The 22,055-nt window shown below is 46.3% G+C and overlaps 1 protein-coding gene across 15 annotated transcripts in view; it reads right to left on the bottom strand.

Moving 5' to 3' along the window:
- Positions 1-22,055, bottom strand: part of ATXN7L1 (ataxin 7 like 1) — a 243,690-nt gene that overhangs the window by 7,661 nt on the left and 213,974 nt on the right. For 7 of the 15 annotated variants that reach the window (XM_029233306.1, XM_029233312.1, XM_029233309.1 and 4 more), the window contains 4 exons: positions 13,428-13,623; positions 9,828-9,949; positions 7,868-8,173; positions 4,052-5,391 (listed from right to left, as the gene is read on the bottom strand). In XM_029233306.1, the coding sequence (XP_029089139.1) occupies positions 4,164-5,391; positions 7,868-8,173; positions 9,828-9,949; positions 13,428-13,623 (1,852 nt within the window). In that variant the 3' untranslated portion in view covers positions 4,052-4,163. Of the gene's footprint in view, positions 1-5; positions 5,392-7,867; positions 8,174-9,827; positions 9,950-13,427; positions 13,624-22,055 lie in introns of those variants that run through there. The other 8 variants (XM_029233303.1, XM_029233302.1, XM_029233304.1 and 5 more) reach the window with 5 other exon arrangements.

Raw genomic sequence — 22,055 nt, 5'->3', positions numbered from 1 at the left:
GAAAAGAAAAGAAAAGAAAAAGCTTGTTTCCAAAACATACATTTGGGATTACCCACAAGAATTCAAGAAGGGAGTCTCAGTTTCCTCATCTATAATGAAAAGGATACCATCCCACCTCCTGCATTTGGCAAAAGCCAGCTGTGATGAGCAAATGAGGTGATGGAAGTAAAGAACTCTGTAAATGGAAGGTAGGCACAGAGATCCTAGCTGTGAAGGAAAGCAAGGGGGCAAATCCTGTGGCTTCACGGAGCTCCTCTCCAGGAGGGACGGCCGGGATAATTAATCTGTCTTTGTTTTTCTGTTTTTGTTTTTTAGTCTATGTTTTCCTAACTAACTCACAGACAGCATGGAGAATTACCTAAGGAAAAAGTATAGTGCTGGGTTAAGCACAGAGGCTTTGGATATACAGGTTTTGGTTCAAGTTCCTTCATCTTCATCTATAAAACGAGGATAACCAATTTGTCCCCAACCTGACCAGGTTGTTAAAAGGTTGAAAGGTATGTAATGTATGTGAGGGGCAGAGCACGGCGCCTACAGAGGAAGGACTCAACAAATGGCAGGTGTTGGTATTACTGTTACGTTCATTTAGGCTGACGGCTAGCGTTGTGGGTTCCCAGCAGGTATGCCTGGAGTTGTGGGCGACTCCAGGTGCACCCAGCAACCGTGCAGAAGGCCTGCCGTAAACAGGCAGATTGCCCTCCCTCCCTGACCCTACACAAAGGAGGGGCTGCAGGTGCTCTGGCACAGATGGTCCACAGTGATTCAAAGTGGTGGAGATCTGAGGATACAAAACCGTTCCCTATAACCTTCACCCAAACACTGTAATTTGGTATCTACGAAACCTGTGGCACTTCTAAGACAACATAACAGCCATATATGTATTTTTTTCCCATCATGTAGAACACACACGACCCTACTCACCTACCCTCCCTGTCCTCCTCCAGACGTGCACACACTCCACTGGAGAAAATCACCTCTATACTGACTGTTTTCACACCTCAAGTTTATAAAAACTCCTAAATCTACCCTGAATAGTCCCACCATGAAAACCACATCCTGAATGGTAGCTACAGCCCACCAGAGGCCTCAAGAAAGTGCTGACCAATGTCTGCCATGAGCAAAGCCCTTTAGTCAACAGCATCTTATTTAATTTTCATAATAACCTTAAGAGGTAGGCATCGATTCTGCCATTTAAGAAATGAAAAAAGTGAGACTCAAGAGAAGTAATCTGCCTAATACCATACAGCTGCTAACAGTAAAAGCTAATACCTGTGTTAGGTCTCAGGCATTTTGCAGGGGCTTTATGTCTATAAATTAATTTAATCCTCACAAAATCCTTATGAGATAGGGGCCATAATGACCCCCATCTTATAGGCGAGGAAAGTAAAGCACAGAGAAATTAAGTAACTTGCCCAAGGGCACACAGCTAATTACAAGAAGGCCTAGCGTTAGAAGCCAGGTAGCCATTTTCTTAACTGGACGTGAGGTTTGAACCAGGGTCTGACCCCAAAGCCCACATTCTTTCCACCCTGCTGATGAGCCTATGGACTTCTGCCCGCCAGTAACTTACCTGTCGGCTGTGTCCTGGGCTGGATATGCTTGAAGGACTGGATTGTGACAAAGCTAGGCTGCTATTTTTCCCAACCTGAAAGACACCAGTGAAGCCCTACTCAGACACGGGAGCCAGCTTGGGAGAGACCCACCGATACCAAGAGTCGCCAGGGGAAAGGGGGAGGCTGCACGGTACCTCGAGGGCTCTCCTCCCGTCGTGTGGAACTCGTGTTTCCATCTTAAACGGCAGAGAAAATGAGTATGTTTCAGGGGGGCCTTGATGACGCCCCCCTCATCCCACAGGGAACGTGGAATGGAGGGGAAATCTTAATCCGCTTCCCAGATGCGCAGACTGCAAGTTTCCGGGAGGAGGCCCAGCTTTTCCACCTGTGACGGCAGTCCCAGACCCATCTCGTCTCGAGCCCAGACTCCCCTGGACCAGCTGGGAATAAATGCCTGCGTCTTTTTCTGAGTCAGTTTTCCCGGCACACTCCGTGCTGTTCTTAAGGAGAATGGCAAGAGGCATGAGTCTTCCCCCTCCAGTGGGAGCCTGAGCGGGCCGGTCCTGTGACGCAGCCCTGGGGGCGAGGGGGCGTGGCCGTCAGGCTCCTCCCCTTTCTCGTGATCGAACCTGGGCTCGCGGTGGGCTGGAGTACGTTACGGAGGCGGAGTACGTTACGCAGGCAGCTCCTATGACGAGCCCATCCTCTACTTAAACTCGCCTTCGCGTAAAGACGTCTGCCTTACGTTCGCAGTCTCGTTTTTCGTACGGTTTAATATCTCTGTGGCAAATTCTGGCCCTACACCACCCGATAAAATTCAATAGATCCCCAGTTAGTCCTCAAAGCACGTTTACCTTGAATTTCTCAATCTCATGCCATGCCTCTCCCAATCTCCTAACAGAATCAGCACAGATTCCAAAGGCCTTCCCCCCAACACCTGGTGACCCTGGACAAAGCCTTTTCTTAATGGCCTGGTGACAAGCACCCAGGTATCAGCTGCATTAGAGAACCAGTATTGACCAGATCCAAGGCAGCCATTAAATTCATCAGCTCTTTTGGATTTCCCTCCTGATGAGCACTCTCTGAAGGAGGCTTGTCTGCTCCTTTCATCACAGTTTTTGACTAATTCATCATGGTTACTAAACATTTCATATGGTCTTGGCACACCAAAGAATCAACAGTGGCACATTTACTCAATACAGAGGCACAGAGGTGAAAAGCCCAGACCCCAGAGCCAAATTACTTGGGTGTAAATCCCAGACCTATTATTTACTCGCTGTGTGACTTTGGGCACATTGCTTAACCTTCCTGTGCCTCGGTTTACTCATCTGTAAAATGGGGGTAATAACAGGTGAAGATTAAATGAATATATCAAGTGCTTGGAACAGAGCCCATTCCATAAGTAAGTGTTAGCTGCTAGAACTTCATCGAAAACAGATGACACTATAGCCTTGCTGCTCAGGGTGTGGCCCGCAAACCAGTGCCGTGGCACTGCCTGGAGCCTGTTAGAAATGCAGACTCTCAGGCTCCACCCCAGACCTGCTGACTCAGAATGTGTATTTTACTGAGACCCTCCAGTGATTCATGTGCACATTCAAGTTTAGGAAGCCCTGGATCTGCCCTCCATCCTGAGACCTGGAGGTGGCACCGACCAGTAGTTTAGTCTCTGGGGGACCCTGTGGGTGCTGGTCCCCTCCTCTGCACCCCTGGAACTGCAGATGTGTGCGAGTACCTGGGCTCTGATGAGAGGACCTATGTCCATCCCCCACTGCCACAACCTTGGCCTCGGTTGCAGCTTGTCTGGCCCTTGAGATCCAAACTTGCTGTTTCTTGTGTGTTTACCTGTGTTTTGTGAATCCCCCTCAAGAGGTTCTCTTCATGAAGTTTTAACAAGTCTCACACAAAGATGATGCAAAACATGAAAACATCTTTTAAACAACTGCCTCTCATGTCTCCAAAGTCCCCATCCCCAGACAGGGCTGGCCCACTGAATTCTGTGGCTGTCGGCCTGGGGCTGCTGCTACCATCCCTGCACGCTGTCCTGGGAGGTCCCTCCCACTGGACTCAGCTCGAAGAGACCCCAGGCTGCCCCCTACCCGCCTTTGCTCCCTCCTCTACACACAAACAGTCGGGTGGGAGGGTTTCCTAAGCAGCCTTCCCAGCTCGAGAGGAAGACTAGACTTGAGGATGAGAACAGGGCTCAAGGGAAAGAAACACGCGTTCTTCTTGGATCATGTCCCATTCCCCCAGCTCCCCTCACAGTACACCCTCCTCTGTGTACAGTGGCCTTGAACACTTCTGTGCCAGTTGGTGTGAGCTGCAGTGATACTTTAGGAAGGAAAGGGTTATCTTAGGAGTAGGGAGCCTGGTAATGTGAGAAGAATAGTCACCGGAAGCATGCGCTCCCACCCCCCAGGTGGGACCCAGGTCACCATTTAACCTGGCTGGGCCTCAGGTTCTTCCTAAGGGGATGCCAATGGATCAGATAAAACTGCTTGGCAATAGACCTCTTCAATGATATCGTCCTCAGAACTCCAGATATACAACAGAGTGAGGCGATGGAACTCAGAACCTCTCTGTGCCTCAGTTTGCTCATCTGTAAAGTGGTGATTACAATTGCATCAACCTCGCTGGGTTGTTGTGAGGATTAAATGAGGTGATGCTCATATAGGACTCAGAACAGTGCCTAGTGCGTGGACACTGTAGAAAGTATCTGTTAGATAAATTGCTCTCAGAGCAGAGGGTGGAATTGCCCACGGGGAGAATGAGGATGGGACTCATGCTTGCGTTACCTGTCTGGGCCACCTGCCTGGGCCACATAGCTAAGCGGGGGGCGCTGCCCTGCTCCCCCTCCCACCATCCCCGGGCGGTGCCAGAAGGCTCCTGGAAGGACGGGTCCCTTACCTGCCGAGAGGAGGTGCTGTTAACGGGATCGGGCACCGGTGCAAGAAGGCTGGGTGGGTTCTTTCTGTGAACGCTATTCATTCCAGGCATTTTAGTGATTTTACAGGCTTTGCTACTAGAACTTGAGTTCTTACGCTTTTTTCCTTCTGATTTGTCAAAAGAGAGGGGCAGAGAAGACACGGCATTGTGTGAGGCCAGAGAGAGGTCCCCTGCAAGGGAGGGCACAGAGAGGGGACAGGAGTCACTGCTGCCGCCCCCCGAGCCCATGTGTCTCACTAGGTCTGTAGGGCCGCCGGGCAGCGAGGTCCGTCCTGAGGGCTCCAGTTTGGCACTGAGTGGGCTCACCCCATTGTTTGAGTTGTGCACAGACAGACTGTTATAGGGAGGGGCTGCCTGATAGGAGTTCAAAGCTGAACTGGCATTCAAAACACAGTTCTTTTTGTGGGGCCCTGATAATGGGGAGAGGGATGTCTGCAGGGATACGGAGGGAGAGGCGGAAGTCGAAGACGGCGGCTTCCTCTTTTTGTTACTTGGAGACTCGTCACTACGGGCGGACAGGTCTTTGACTTTTGAGGATTTGCTGGTTTTGGTTTTGGATGGCTTGTGGGATGGGGAAGGGATGACAGCTGGTATCGGGGACACGGCGGATGGGGCCTTGAAGGTTGAGTCCATGATGCTGAGGGTTGCGGCCACATGAGGGAAAGCTGTGGTGTGTGACATGAGGGTGCTCGGGTCCGGCGATGTCACAAAAGCTGCATTGGAGAGCATGGCTGATGTCATTATGTAAGAAGAGGTGAGTCTCGAGCTGATGGGAGCTGAAGGAAGATACACAGCACTGGGGTTGCTGAAAGGCTGTAAAACGGATGCTGGAACAGGGGTGGTGATGTGGGCTGCTGGCGAGGGCATGGGGCTATCTGCCGCAGGAGGGATCTTCCTAAACATGAGAGAAGAGTGAAAGATAAACAGTGAGAAATAGGTTTGGCATTGCTCCAGAAGCTCGACTAAGTGTGAGCATCAGGGCTACAGAGAAATCCCTGGCGGAACCAGACAATGGAAAATGAAGCCTTGAAGGATGGCAAAATCTGAATTATGGCCCTTCCCTATAGTTCCCCCCATTGCAACATCCAGCAACCTAGTTTTAATCACTTTCAGGTTTTCAGATCCTTTTCTCCATGCTTGGCTACTGGATAATGGCTGATTTGGGTTCATGAATAAAAGGCGAATGTTATTTAGAATAGAAACTTCCCCAGCAGTATCCCCCTCTGTTGTTTTCTCCCCTGGCAGTGACAAAGGTAATTTTTAACGAGAAGGGGTCATTTCACACTCAGGTCCTGGCTTGAAGTAAAAGGCGTGAGGACGGGGCTTGGCCACCTGAACACGTGGGCCAGAGCGTCCCCTGCGCCCCTGCAGCCCCTCCCACCCCTCCTGTGCCCTGCCTCTCCACCCTGCTCTTGACGGGAGGAGATCTGGGAGTCACCTCTCTCCTCACAGGCCAGAGTCCCCTGCCCTCGCTGCCTGCAGCCTCTGGGTTACCCTGTAGAGAGGCACTTCCACGACAGCTCCCGGCTGTTGGCTCTGTTTTTTTTCCCCTTCACCTCACCCTGCCTCAGCGATCACTCAGGAGCTATCTTTGGGGTATGGCTGCCCTTCAGCAGGTCTTCCTGTCCCTCTGTTAGGAAGGGGGAAGGGTACAGGGACCCTCATGGATTCAGAGAAGGGGATCAGGAATTTCTAGCTTGCTCGGAAGATAAGTGCAGGAGAGCATCTGAATGGGGCGGAGGTCTTCCTGAAAGCTGGGGGCACCTGGGAGCAAGGTCCCTGCCTCACGCTCTGTGGAGCCCAGGCCAGCCCCAGGTGGTGGGTTACTCTGGAGGCCTCCCCGCAAACTCCGTCTTTTGACGTGTGCTGGAAACAGCTTCTACTTCCAAACCATGGCTTGGGGCCATGTTGCTGCTACTCTGGGGACTGAGAGGGGCACAGGGGCCTCCGGGTCACCATGTCCCTGACTTTTCAGGAAAGGATACTGACCTCAGGAGCCAGGTGAATATTTTCAAACTGGTTCTTTCCTGTTTCTCACCTTGCTCCCCACTCCCTGTTTCTGCTGGAAATCATGTTCCGTGTAGCTGGGCTCCCCAGAAATTAGGAACGAGCTCTGCTTCGTTCAAGAGCTTCGAAAACAGCTCTTGAAGGCGGGCAGGTGTGAAATGGGGCCTCCCTTTTCTCCTTGGAGGCCACCCTCCCAGCCGCAGCATCGGGGTGAGGCAGGCAGCGCTGGGAAGAGGCCCCGCTGAGGAGGAAATGCCTCTCCTAGCCCTGCTCTCTTTGAGGATGCAGTTTTCTGCCTGCAGTTTGCTGAAGCCCATGGCTTCCGCCTCTATGGTGGAATCCAGAGGAAGCCTTGAATATATAAGCGCAGTGTCCTTGAAAACATCAGACTCAGAAGATCAAATATAGGAGAAAAACACTGCCAACCCACTGTGGCTGTGACAGTGTTTGAAAATCTATTTTCTCTCGAGCCTAAAGAGGGTAAAAGATCCCTGTCAACGCTAAACTGGGGCTCCATTAGTAGTACTTGTTGCAATGAATGAATGACTGAATGAATGGATGGATGGGTGGGTGGTGGATGGGTGAGCAGGTGACTTCTCAGCAGCGACATAACTATGCATGCCAGGCAAGGACTCCCATTAATCAGATCGGAAAGGTCTAAACACGCCCTTACAACTGTCTGGCACTGCACAACCCCTTCCTAACAGCACCAGGGCCCATTTCTCAGAGCGTGTGGTGTCAGCACACCGCACCGTCTCCACTGGCTACTGACTCCTGGGATTCTCTAGGCATCCCACTCAAGTCTCTCCTTCACTTAAGTTTCGTACCAGCTAAAGTATGGATAGGAGTCCATATGGGCGGAGGTTTGGCAGTGCCTTGTAATAAGAAGTTATTTACAAATACCAGATGGCTCATTTAGAGAGGACCCCAGTCGATGACCTTAACTGGGATCTACTCTGAGGTTTCAGCTTGTGCTGACCGGCAGAGCTGAAGTCCTCAGCGTGCCCTGGCTGACACTCAGCACTGGGGTGGGTGCTCTTTTTCTGCATACTCTCTACCTCTTTCCTTCCTCTCCCCACTCATCTTTAATGGACAGCAGAGTCAGGAGGGGAGAAGGGGTAGGGGAGAAGCAGGGAGAGGGGCATGTGGCAGCTCACTGTCTCCGGGGACCCCTTCCCCCCACGCTAGACAGTTAATGTGCTCTTCCAGGTGCCAAATGGCAGCGGATTTCAGCTTGGCGGGCTGTGTCCCAGCTGAAGCTTTGCACGCTGGCCTAGGGAAGTCCCATACAAAAGCCCACAGATGCGAATAAATTACAGTGCCCATCCTCCCCTGCCAGCTGGCATGGAGATCCAGATGCTGACCTGGCTGAAAGAGAATACTGTGTTGGCGTCTCCTGATGCAGAGTTAAATGCTTGTTAAAGAAAAAAGAGTCTTGGCCGTTCCTTTTCTTCCTAATGTCTTCCACGCCCCCATCGGCTGCCATCCCTCCAGGTTCGGGCCCGTCGGGGCCTGGGGTTTGGGCAGTGAGGTTGAGAGGGCAGCGGGGTGCTACGCTCTCCAGAGTTGACACCCAGGCAGCCCCAATGTTGCTCAGTGACAGCAGATTGGTTAGACAAGTCCTGAAAAGGGGGGAGGGACCTGATGCCCTGTGGCTCGGGTTTCTGTGCCTGAGGAGGAAAGGAATATGGACTTGAGCTGACAGGACACCAGGCAGCGAAATACAGATCAACACATTCCTTCCACGTGCCCGGGATTTACACTTCCACAACACAGGAGAGCACAGAGCTGCAGAGTCACCGGCGCTGGCTGCCATGCTGGGGGACCCGCGCAGAGGGATAAGTCACCAAATACCGAGAACACAGTAACCCCGCACGCAGCCCATCGGGTGCTGTTTAGAAAGGACACAGGTAGATATCAGGGTGCCTTTGAGACACACTGGGCAGTCACTTAAGGGAGAAGAAATGACAAGCTTCTCTTGTGGCCCCTTCCTACTTCACAGGAAGTGTCAATGTGTCGTCCTAAGTCCGCTATGAGAGCTTACTGCAGGCACGGTGGGGCTTACTTCTAGAAGTTCTGGAAGGTCTTTGGGCATCGTGGTGAATAGGCGCTGGGATGCCATCATTGCCTGGGAGAGGGGAGGTTTTGAATTCTGTTCCCATCCTACCCTATTTCTCGGGAACGCCTTCCTGGCCTTTCCTGGGCTTCACTGGGCAGGGTGAGGGGTTTAGTGTTGGCTCTCCTGGACCATCTGGGCTCAGAGCTGAGGAATCCATGACTCTGTGGATTATGAGATATCAAAAGCTCACCTTTGCAGGGCTGGGGGCTGGAGGTAGCCAGGGCGTTGGCCTGGCATTACCAAGTGGCCGGAATGGCAGCTCCTTACATGCTATGGTTTGAGAGGTCTAGCCCGTCATCCTGTACAATAGCACTTCCCTAAGTCAAGAAGGCTTTTCCCCTTTTCATGAATCTATTAAAATGCAAATACATCGAGAGGTGTTGGAGAATAAAAGAACCATAGAGAAATGGGACATAAGCTGGGTTTAGGGTAGAGAGGAGTATGCATAGAGGTGAGGAGAGAGTCCTATAGGGAGGTGGGAAGGGCCAAAGACAAGCTTAACCAACTTGGCAACGTGGCCCCTGATCTGCCCTGTTGGTTGCTGTACGTACTTTTGCACAGGACATTAAACAATTACAAGTTGGTCCATAACCGTTAGGAAATTTTTAGTATTGACACTGTAGCATTAACATTACAAACTGAAGCATATTCTTAATATCCTTAGATGGTCTTAGTCATAGCAAAAAGGCCCTTTAACACTGTTAAATAAATGAGGTCTTATCTAATCCCTTCTCATTTAGTTTAGAAGATTACCAACACAAAAGGGATCTCCAAAGAAGACAAAGCATACCACACATTGTCTCTGAAAAATATAGGCAACCAAGAAGAGGGGCTAACATTCAAGAATTAATCACGAACCCTGATTTCAGAATCATTTTGTTCAATAAAAAACCAACTAGTGGGCTTCCCTGGTGGCGCAGTGGTTGAGAGTCCGCCTGCCAATGCAGGGGACACGGATTCATGCCCCGGTCCGGGAGGATCCCACATGCCGCGGAGCGGCTGGGCCCGTGAGCCATGGCCGCTGAGCCAGCGCGTCCGGAGCCTGTGCTCCGCAACGGGAGAGGCCGCAACAGTGAGAGGCCCGCGTACCGCAAAAAACCAACCAAACAAACAAAAACCAACTAGTGACATTCATTTAGAAAGCTGGGGTTCAGATAGTTGTGGAGCAGCTCAGATCTCATATTGCACAAAAACCGCTCACTTACTTCCACATCTGTGAATTCAAGTGTTTTTCTACCATGGAGTTTAGTGCGAATCGAAAACGGTCCCATCTTCTATCAAACACATAGTACCCTCGGCCCATGAGGCGACTCCCAAATGAGCAAAACTGTGAGGGGGGAAAACAAAAACCATTTTAATTTTGATTACAGGTTAATAAGCTAATATAAGCTCTACACAGAAAAATAACATTTGCATAAAAACACACAGGGGTACAGTTTTCCTCAAAATAAAGAAGCAAAATAGTACCGAAGCCAAAAATATTTCTGTGGTGCTTCAGTCTGAGCTCCTAGATTTTCTGCAGAACCTCACAGGATGACTCAACAATAGTGACATTCAGTCTTCTGTAGCATTGAGGGCTACCTTCTCTATACCTGGAATTGAGCCAGCATTTTAGGTTGAAAAACAAAACCAAACCAAACCCAAACCAACAGCAACCAGTAGCCGGGTAATGTGTCAGCACCACGGGCTTGTCACAGCTGTCATCTTCTCAAGGAAGACGGTGGTTCCCTGCTTCCCATCACGGTAATGGAAACGGCTGGTCCTGAGCTTCTCCTGCCAGTGGGTCATACCGTTCCTACCTGTTGTCAGCAGAGCCGGCTCTCTCCCTGCTGGGCTGAACTCCCTCCTCTCCTGGTGCTGCCTCATCTCTCCCATCGGCGCATCCAGGCTGCCCTGGGACACATCACTGCCTCTGCGCCCACGCTTCTGCTGCCCCCTCGGCCTGCCTCTGTCTCCTTCCCTCTTCTCTCGGCCAAGTGCAATTCTCCCCTCCCTCAGGGCCCTAATTAAGACTCTCCTTTCCAGCGACCTTTATCTGACTCACGCTGCCGCTCTGAACTCCCACAGACACCTACACATACTTCATTACTTTCCCACCTGGGAATCGCTAGGTGGCTGTATTACATTATATTGCATGCTTCTGTGCCTGTCTTGATGATTATAAACGTATAAAGGTCAGGGACCCCATTCTCTTCTTCCTCCTCAATATGAGGAGAGTAGAGATTTAGGCTAAAGGATGGATTACAGAGATAAGGTCCTACAAAGTGTTCAGAACAAACTATCACACTTAAAACACGGGGCTGAAATATGAGCAGTTAGATGTTTGATAAACGTCATTTAATGATGATGTTAGGACAACCAGGCCAGCAGACAGAAATGTAAGAAGCAGCTTCTGAGGAGGTGACATTTGCCTGGTCAGAGCTCAAGCGAGTCTGCAAATATGACTCTATAACTCAACTGCGCTTTTCCCCCTCCCCCAGGCCTCTCCCAGCAGCTCCCTGGCCTCCATCCCAGACACAGTGCTGGGTTGGCACTCATTCCACAAATCCTTCCTGGAACCAGCCTTTGGAACAGTTCTTAGGAGGAAACGCAAGACCTTCCCTTTGTTTTGTTTTTGCTTATGTTTGGGGTGGGGTTACCCTAAAATCTTGCCTCCCATCAAATCTGGTACTCCTGATGAAAAATTCTTTTCCGCACATTAAGGGCTTACTGGCCAAGTATTAAAACATACAAAGGGAATTCTCCCACGTGGAAGCCGGTCCCCAGTAGCATGTGGGAGCCGGTCCAGGTCCAGACATCTTTTCTTCTTTCATCTCCTTGCTAAAGACACCCTGAACAAGTGTTCATTACCAAAATTGATTTAATGTATCAGTTGGCCATGAGAGAAAGGAAAAAGCAAAGAAACGAATCCATGGCCTTTCCATTTAAATCAGCAAAACATGAAGGGCACACAAATCTGCCAGGCTCTGAGTTGAGCTAATCCACTGTAGCCTGGCAGCTTGTCATTTGGACAAAGATCTTGATGTGCTCCAGAGTCTGGCCTTCTGGTAGACAGCCCTGTCTCCCTTTCAGACTTGGAAACTGGAGGCCTCTTACTGTCTGTGCTACCTACGTCTCTAATTCAACACAGATGCAACGCTCAGTGCCCCAGAGGCTCCTGTCCTTGGTCGCCTATGATGCCCCAGGTAGGGCTGCAGATCCTCGCTGCACTGGCCACTGTGGCAGACCCTACTGGTTGCCAAGTTCATCAACTGCTACCCCACCCCCAGCTCTCCCTGCCTTTTCCTTGCTAACAGAACCACACTTTTGTTCTGATCTCTGACACGGAGCAGTGAGCAGCGAAAGTAGATCTCTTCCCAGAACCCTGGGATGAGATCATGGCAGGTTTCATTCTGTGTTACTACAATCCTATCCTTCTCTGTCACTGATTGGTATAGGGCTGGGCACATGACCTACTTCTGGCTGATGGAAGGGAAGGTCTGCTGGGGGTGCTTATAGGAAGATTTTTCTTCCCTAAGAAATGACATAAGATAGCATCTTAGAAGCAGACTCCCTTTCTGTTTGTCCCTTTCCCCACTTTGTAGAGTGCTACTGGGTGAGGATGTGATATTGGAACTCGAACTGACACATCCAGACTGTGCATGAAAGGCAAAGAGGGTTGCAGAGATTCTCCCTCAGCAGCAGGACATTGAGGAGATGCTGAACCAAGCCTGGGAGCTCTCACCTCTAGACTCCTTGTTACATGAGACAAGTAAATGACCGAAGTGCACACACCGTATGAGTCGTTTTCTATTACTGGCCGTCAGAAGCATTCCTGACTGTCCCTATTTTTGTACTAGCCAAGAGGCAAAGTCTCAGGCTGTTGGTGAAGTACAGGTCACCATCCTCCCCAGAAACAGGAAGTGAATTTGGCCTTCATTCATCACGCTGATAGAAGGGAGGAGGGACTCACTCTATCGTGATGCACGGTTGATTTCACCTACACAGTTCATGCCATCTTGGGACAGTCAAAGCTAATCTTGCAGGGCTCAAGCTGGGAACAGAGCAAACCGGCTGTGGGGTCCGACGTTCCCAGCCTCCCTGAATTCGGCTCTGTGATGGAAGCACCAGGCAGTCCCTTCTTAAGTGCTCGTAGGGCAAACACAAACAAGCCTCCAGCTCATGCCTCCTTATACCACCCACCTCGATTTCAATGACCTTCTGAATTGTTAAAGTGGATTCTTTCAAGGAACTGGGAAGAAACTGACCTTTTCGTTAATCAACAATCACGCGGACATGAAATGCTTCCTTCTTTCCTGCACACATACACACACACACACACACACACACACACACACTCAGTTCTGGTGCCATATCGTCACACCTACTAATAACAATAAAACTCAGAACCAACAGGGGAGCAAACCAGCCAGGACTGGCACCTGGCACACTGCTCAGAGACAGTTTTCAAGGCAGGTGAGCTAGACTAACTCTTGAAATCAGAGGCTCCGCGTGGATGGGAAAGGCAGGAAGGTCAGTTCCCCGTGCTCTTCTATAAACACCGTTTCTCAAGCATTAACGCTTCAAGGTGGACCACAAATACTCAGGTGTTTAAAGGATTAAAATCAGCTGGGAGCCCTTACCTTTCCTTCTGTGATTTTCAAGGGGATTTCTAAGGTAATCATTCAACCTCAGGGGAAGCCCTTTCGTAAAACACTGTCCCGGAGGCCTCTCCTTAGGAAGGATGCCATTGTAGGACACAGTCACCTAAATACTGCAAAGCACAGGGGGAAACAAGGCCTGGATGGAAACAGAAGGAGGCCTACCGCAAGAGGTCTGGGGTGGTGAGTGGAGAAATGACAGTCTAATAACTTCTCGGATTCGTCGGCTCCGTCCATCTCCCCTTCATCACTTGACAGTCGGCTGGCGAGGTCACCTCCAACTGGGGGTAGAGGGGGTTCCGGAGTGTAGCCACTGTGGTTTGAAGATGTACTGCTGCTTATGCTATTTGCAGATGATGGTCTAAGGGCAAGAGAGAGCAAACAGAATCAACTTTCCCGAGGGAACGAGATCCACCCAGTCAGCCTTCCAGATACATTAAGGAAGGCGGATCAATGGCAAATCTGCACAAGGGGAAAATTCAGGCTGAGAGGGTGAGCAGCGACCAGCTCTCTACAGGTTGGAGCTGAGGCTCTGCCCTGCTTGAATTTGGGCATCAGGGACAACTCCAACAGTGTAAGAGGAATAGAAAATACAAAACTAGAAGCCAATGTGATAGAGAGTTAATTTAACTTAAAACTAATCTTCTAGAATTCACTTACAACTATTCATTCATTTGTACGTAACTTGTACTTGCCCTGCAGTTGCTTCTCTTTGAAAGTGGACCTGATGGGAAGATCAACCAGATAAATAAGTTCAAATCAATCAACAAAATATCAGTGATGACAAAAGACAGCCCTACACACACAGCTACTAAACCATGGCTTTATGAAATTGTTACCATACCGGCATGAAAAAATGTTTTGTCCCAGCCATGGGGCCACAAGTTCCTTTCCCCACAGCCAAGCCTGTTTCTTAATATATCAAACCACATGTAGTTTAATTGTGTCTTCTGAGGATGATTGTTTCCGTTTAATTTTTGACAAGCCTCTAGACCCACAGGCTGGCATGACTGACTCAACAGTAGGCGTTGAAGAAATATGTTTCTCAATGAAGGAATGAATGAATTCTATGCGTATAAACAATCCAACAGATCTCATCTCAATTATGGCTAAGCTTATAGAAAAGCAGCATCAGTCACAGTAAGAGGTGGCACTAATGATTCCTGAGCAGTAAAGAGCAAAACGAAACATGCACCTCAGGCGAAGGGTTAGAAGAACGGTCAAAGCTAGTTGTTAGTTGTTTTTACTGCTCTCCACTTTCATGAGGTGATTGACCAGGGAGAAAGATTGGGTGAAAAAGATGACTTGGAGAAAAAAAAATCAGGATCTTAAAAAAATAATAATAAATAAATAAAAAAAAAGGTTTTCTGTGTTCTGCTTTGAAAGCTGCCCCTTCAAGTAACACGAAGCAGCTTTTACTCACGCATCTTCCTTCTCCCTCATTTTCACCCTGGATTCTTTGTTGTTTTGAAATCTTTCTAGGTGTCAAATTCCTGAGTTCAAACCAGATCCCCAAAGCACAGTCATGTAAAAACAAAGCCACAAAGGTAAAAACAACCCAAATGTCCATCAACAGATGAATGGATAAACAAGACAGCTCTACAAACAGATACTAAACTATGGCTTTATGAAATTGTTATCATACCATATATCCACACAATGGAATATTAAGTCTTAAAAAGAAAGGAAATTCTGGACTTCCCTGGTGGTGCAGTGGTTAAGAATCTGCCTGCCAATGCAGGGGACAAGGGTTCAATCCCTGGTCCAGCAAGATCCCACATGCCACAGAGCAACTAAGCCCATGCGCCACAATTACTGAGCCTGTACTCTAGAGCCGGTGAGCCACAACTACTGAAGCCCGTGCGCCTAGAGCCCGTGCTCCACAACAAGAGAAGCCACTGCAATGAGAAGCCCACGCACCACAATGAAGAGTAGCCCCCTCTTGCTGCAACTAGAGAAAGCCCGCGCACAGGAACAAAGACCCAACACAGCCAAAAATAAGTAAATAAATAAATGTTCCTTTAAAAAAAACAAAGAAAAGAAAGGAAATTCTGACACCTGCTACAACATGGATAAACCTTGGGGGCATGATGCTAAGTGAACTAAGCCCGTCACAAAGGACAATTACTGTATGACACCGCTTGTATGAGGTACCTAGAGTAGTCAAATTCACAGGGACAAAAAGTAGAACAGTGGTCACCAGGTGCTGGGAACAGGGCGTTAGTATTTAATGGTACAGAGCTCCAGTACTGGATGATGAAAAAGTTCTGGAGACGGCTGGTGGTGATGGTTGCACCACAACGTGAATGTACTTAATGCCACTAAACTGTACACTTAGAAATTAAAATAGTAAATTTCATGTATGCATACAATGCTACAAATAAAAAAAACCCCATAAAACCCCACAAACAAGGCCACAGGTAGTTTTCCCGTGTAATTATAACAACTCTGTTGGTATGATAATTTATTATTGACTATCACCTTCCCACCCTTATGAAAACAAAGATGCCATTCATTCTACATGTTAAAAGTCTACAGTCCAGAAAACACAACTCCCAGGTGCATTCCCTACTCTCCTGTGTCAGAAGGGGCAACAGCACTGTTGCCTGTTTACAGCTGAAGACCCAAACGGTAAACCAATTTTGATAACATCAATACATATAAAGAAAGAAAACAGCATTCGTAAACCTGCCACTCAAGATCAAGTGTTACTTCCATTTTGATTTATATCCTTCCAGACCTCTTTACTGTACAAACAGGCACATGCATTTTTTTTTAAACATCTTTATTGGAGTATAATTGCTTTACAATGGTGTGTTAGTTTCTGTTTATAACAAAGTGAATCAGCTATACATATACATATATCCCCATATCTCCTCCCTCTTGCATCTCCCTCCCTCCCACCCTCCCTATCCCACCCCTCTAGGTGGTCACAAAGCACCGAGCTGATCTCCCTGTGCTATGCGGCTGCTTCCCACCAGCTATCTATTTTACACTTAGTAGCGTAGAACTGGATCACATTGTACATACTATTATGCTTTTTTTTTTAACTTAGTGATGTTGCAGAAATCTTTCCATGTATAGAAATCTATCATCATTTTAATATTCCCCAGTATAGTATTCCATAGTATGGACATATTGTAACTTATTTAACTACTCTATTGATGGACATTTAAGTTGTTCCCATACTTTCTGGTAGACTCTTTTTGAAGCTTTCCCCACCATATTAGGACCTCCCTATCCTGCGGGAGATAAAAGCCGGATTTTGTTGTGTGATACTAGTACCATAGTTATAAAGGAAAAGATCTTTACTTTCTAAAGATGCATTTCGAAATTTAGGGTGAAGTGCCAAGACATCTGCAATTTACTTCAAAACAGATCAAAAAATGTAGATGGGGCTTCCCTGGTGGCACAATGGTTAAGAATCCACCTGCCAATGCAGGGGACACGGGTTCGGGCCCTGGTCCAGGAAGATCCCACATGCCGCGGAGCAACTAAGCCGTGCGCCACAACTACTGAGCCTGTGCTCTAGAGCCCGCGTGCCACAACTACTGAAGCCCATGTGCCTAGAGCCCGTGCTCTGCAACAAGAGAAGCCACCACAATGAGAAGCCAGTGCACCGCAACAGAGAGTAGCCCCCGCTCGCCGCAACTAGAGAGAGCATGTGTGCAGCAACGAAAACCCAATGCAGCCAAAAATAAACAAATAAAATAAATTTATAAAAAACGAAAAAGAATGTAGATGAAGTCAACACAGTGGCAAAATATTAAAACTGTTAAAACTAAGTATGCAGGTATTCATTATACTATTCTATTTTTCTGTACATGGGGAAATTTTCATAACAAAAAGTAAAAAAGAAAGAGAGAAAAATAAAAGAAAGTGAGCTAGTAGTACAGGTATGTGTAAGAAAGTGGCTGAAGAATTTACTGTTAAATGGGGCAGGTGGATTGAACACATTTATCTCCTCTGTCTCAAAATATTAAAATCATAGTAAAGGGATAAAAAAGGCATTAGCTCTGAAAAACAAAGAGATCAACAGAACTGTGGTGATCATCATGGTGATGACATCCTAGTCTCCATTTAACCCCTTAAGTAATAATGGGAACCTCATTCATCTCGTTAATGATTGGTTTGGGAAAGTGCATGAGAAATAAAAGAAAATGTATTTTTTTGCGGTGGGGGGGTGGCTTTTGCAAAGATTTTCCTCACTTTTAAAAAGAGACACAAGGAAGGAATTCCCTGGCAGTCCAGTCATTAACACTCCTCGCTTTCACTGCAGGGGCCTGGGGTCGATCCCTGGTCAGGGAACGAAGATCCTGCAAGCCGCACAGTGTGGCCAAAATTTTTTTAAAAATTAAAAAATAATGGGCAAAGGACCTTACTGAATAGCATAAGGAAGATCAATATCCTGTGATACACCATAATGAAAAAGAATATGAAAAAAATGTATATATATGTATAACTGAGTCACTTTGCTGTCATTAACACAACAATGTAATTCAACTATACTTCAATAAAAAATAAATTTAGGGACTTCCCTGGTGGCACAGTGGTTAAGAATCTGCCTGCCAGTGCCGGGGACACGGGTTCGATCCCTGGTCCGGGAAGATCCCACATGCCGCGAAGCAAGTAAGCCCGTGTGCCACAACTACTGAGCCTGTGCGCCTAGAGCCCGTGCTCCGCAACAAGAGAAGCCACTGCAATGAGAAGCCCATGCACTGCAGTGAAGAGTAGCCCTCGCTCTCCGCAACTAGAGAAAGCCCGTGGGCGTCAACAAAGACCCAACACAGCCATAAATAAATAAATTTATTTTTAAAAAAAATTGAAAAAATGAGCAAAGGACTTGAATAGACATTTCTCAGAAAAGATATATAAATGGTGCCAGCAATCACATGAAAAGATGTTCAACATCATCAGTCATTAGGGAAATGCAAATCAAAATCACAATGAGTTACCACTTCACACCCACTAGGACAGCTATTAAAAAAAAAAAGAAAAAAAAGAGACACAAGGAAAAGGTGGTCTCCACCTTCATCTGGACCTTTTTCCTCTGGAAGTGCTGTAGCCATCTTGCTAATGACATTGAAGATGAAGCCAAAAGATCGAAGAGGGTGGAATACAAGAAAGCCAAAGAAGGAGAGCCAGAGAGAAATCATAAAGATCAGATCAGAAATAAATGAAAAAGAAATGAAGGAAACTATAGCAAAGATCAATAAAACTAAAAACTGGTTCTTTGAGAAGATAAACAAAATTGAAAAACCATTAGTCAGACTCATCAAGAAAAAAAGGGAGAAGACTCAAATCAATAGAATTAGAAATCAAAAAGGAGAAATAACAACTGACACTGCAGAAATACAAAGGATCATGAGAGATTACTACAAGCAACCACATGCCAATAAAATGGACAACCTGGAAGAAATGGACAAATTCTTAGAAATGCACAACCTTCCAAGACTGAATCAGGAAGAAATAGAAAATATGAACAGACCAATCACAAGCACTGAAATTGAAACTGTGATTAAAAATCTTCCAACAAACAAAAGCCCAAGGCCAGATGGCTTCACAGGCGAATTCTATCAAACATTTAGATAAGAGCTAACACCTATCTTTCTCAAACTCTTCCAAAATATAGCAGAGGGAGGAACACTCCCAAACTCATTCTACGAGGCCACCATCACCTTGATACCAAAACCAGACAAAGATGTCACAAAGAAAGAAAACTACAGGCCAATATCACTGATGAACATAGATGCAAAAATCCTCAACAAAATACTAGCAAACAGAATCCAACAGCACATTAAAAGGATCATACAACATGATCAAGTGGCGTTTATCCCAGGAATGCAAGGATTCTTCAATATATGCAAATCAATCAATGTGATACACCATATTAACAAACTGAAGGAGAAAAACCATATGATCATCTCAATAGATGCAGAGAAAGCTTTTGACAAAATTCAACACCCATTTTTGATAAAAAACCCTCTGGAAAGTAGACAGAGAGGGAAGTTACTTCAACATAATAAAGGCCACATATGACAAACCCACAGCCAATATCGTCCTCAATGGTGAAAAACTGAAAGCATTTCCGCTAAGATCAGGAACAAGACAAGGTTGCCCACTCTCCCCACTATTATTCAACATAGTTTTGGAAGTTTTAGCCACAGCAATCAGAGAAGGAAAAGAAATAAAAGGAATCCAAATCAGAAAAAAAGAAGTAAAACTGTCACTGTTTGCAGATGACATGATACTATACATAGAGAATCCTAAAGATTCTACCAGAAAACTACTAGAGGTAATCAATGAATTTGGTAAAGTGGCAGGATACAAAATTAATGCACAGAAATCTCTTGCATTCCTATACACTAATGATGAAAAATCTGAAAGTGAAATTAAGAAAACACTCCCATTTACCATTGCAACAAAAAGAATAAAATATCTAGGAATAAACCTACCTAAGGAGAAAAAAGATCTGTATGCAGAAAATTATAAGACACTGATGAAAGAAATTAAAGATTATACAAATAGATGGAGAGATATACCATGTTCTTGGATTGGAAAAATCAACATTGTGAAAATGACTATACTACCCAAAGCAATCTACAGATTCAATGTAATCCCTATCAAGCTACCACTAGCATTTTTCACGGAACTAGAACAAAAAAATCTCACAATCTGTATGGAAACACAAAAGACCCCGAATAGCCAAAGCAATCTTGAGAAAGAAACACGGAGCTGGAGGAATCAGGCTCCCTGGCTTCAGACTATACTACAAAGCTACAGTAATAAAGACAGTATGGTACTGGCACAAAATCAGAAATATAGATCAATGGAACAGATTAGAAAGCCCAGAGATAAACCCTCAGACATATTGTCACCTTATTTTTGATAGAGGAGGCAAGAATATACAGTGGAGAAAAGACAGCCTCTTCAATAAGTGGTGCTGGGAAAACTGGACAGCTACATGTAAAAGAATGAAATTAGAACACTTCCTAACACCATACACAAAAATAAACTCAAAATGGATTGAAGACCTAAATGTAAGGCCAGACACAATTAAACTCTTAGAGGAAAACATAGGCAGAACACTCCATGACATAAATCACAGCAAGATCTTTTTTGACCCACCTCCTGGAGAAATGGAAATAAAAACAAAAATAAACAAATGGGACCTAATGAAACTTAAAATCTTTTGCACAGCAAAGGAAACCATAAACAAGATGAAAAGACAACCCTCAGAATGGGAGAAAATATTTGCAAATGAAGCAACTGACAAAGGATTAATCTCCAAAATTTACAAGCAGCTCATGCAGCTCAGTATCAAAGAAACAAACAACCCAATCCAAAAGTGGGCAGAAGACCTAAATAGACATTTCTCCAAAGGAGACATACAGATTGCCAACAAACACATGAAAGAATGCTCAACATCATTAATCATTAGAGAAATGCAAATCAAAACTACAATGAGATATCATCTCACACCGGTCAGAATGGCCATCATCAAAAAATCTACAAACAATAAATGCTGGAGAGGGTGTGGAGAAAAGGGAATCCTCTTGCACTGTTGGTGGGAATGTAAATTGATACAGCCACTATGGAGGACAGTATGCAGGTTCCTTAAAAAACTAAAAATAGAACTACCATAAAATCTAGCAATCCCACTACTGGGCATATACCCTGAGAAAACCATAATTCAAAAAGAGTCATGTAGCACAATGTTCATTGCAGCTCTATTTACAATAGCCAGGACATGGAAGCAACCTAAGCGTCCATTCACAGATGAATGGATAAAGAAGATGTGGCACATATATACAATGAAACATTACTCAGCCATAAAAAGAAACGAAATTGAGTTATTTGTAGTGAGGTGGATGGACCTAGAGTCTGTCATACAGAGTGAAGTAAGTCAGAAAGAGAAAAACAAATACCGTATGCTAACACATATATATGGAATCTAAGGGAGAAAAAAAAAATGGTCATGAAGAACCTAGGGGCAAGATGGGAATAAAGACGCAGACCTACTAGAGAATGGACTTGAGGATATGGAGAAGGGGAAGGGTAAGCTGGGACAAAGTGAGAGAGTGGCATGGACATGTATACACTGCCAAATGTAAAACAGATAGCTAGTGGGAAGCAGCCGCATGGCACAGGGCGATCAGCTCGGTGCTTTGTGACCACCTAGAGGGGTGGGATAGGGAAGGTGGGAGGGAGGGAGATACAAGAGGAAAGAGATATGGGGATATATGTATATGTATAACTGATTCACTTTGTTATAAAGCAGAAACTAACACATTGTAAAGCAATTATACTCCAATAAAGAAAAAAAAAAAAAAGACTAGGTTACAGAAAAAAAAAAAAAAAAAGGAGAGCCAACCCCTGATCTTTGGGGACTGGTGCCCTTTCACCTCTGGACTTCTTGTCACCAGTGGTAAGAAATTTCCTAATTATTGAAGTGGTTAGTAAGCAAGATTTTCTGCTACTTGCACCTGAAGTGTCCCAACAAGTGTGAACAAGAGATTTTAACCTATTTTTAGAAGACAGACTGTGGCTGGAGAGTGTTAACTGATGGGAAAGGAGCTGACCTACCACAGAACGTTGAGAAGCAGGGCACCTGGAGCAGCTAGAGCTGCACAAGTCATGGGTGAGGTGAGGACTAAACATAGCGAGAGAGCTGAAAGGCTCAATATTCTGTCGTTGGACCCGCAGGTCATCACTACTACCTCACACGGTCACATGACTTACCATTGCCCCTGCCAGCCCCCTCGCCCTCCAATCAACCCTCAAAAAGAGAAA

The sequence above is a fragment of the Monodon monoceros genome, unplaced genomic scaffold (assembly GCF_005190385.1).
Source record: "Monodon monoceros isolate NGI ecotype Baffin Bay Population unplaced genomic scaffold, NGI_Narwhal_1 Super_Scaffold_2, whole genome shotgun sequence".
NCBI classification, from domain to species: Eukaryota; Metazoa; Chordata; class Mammalia; order Artiodactyla; family Monodontidae; genus Monodon; species Monodon monoceros.
This window is presented reverse-complemented; position numbering and strand designations above follow the sequence as displayed.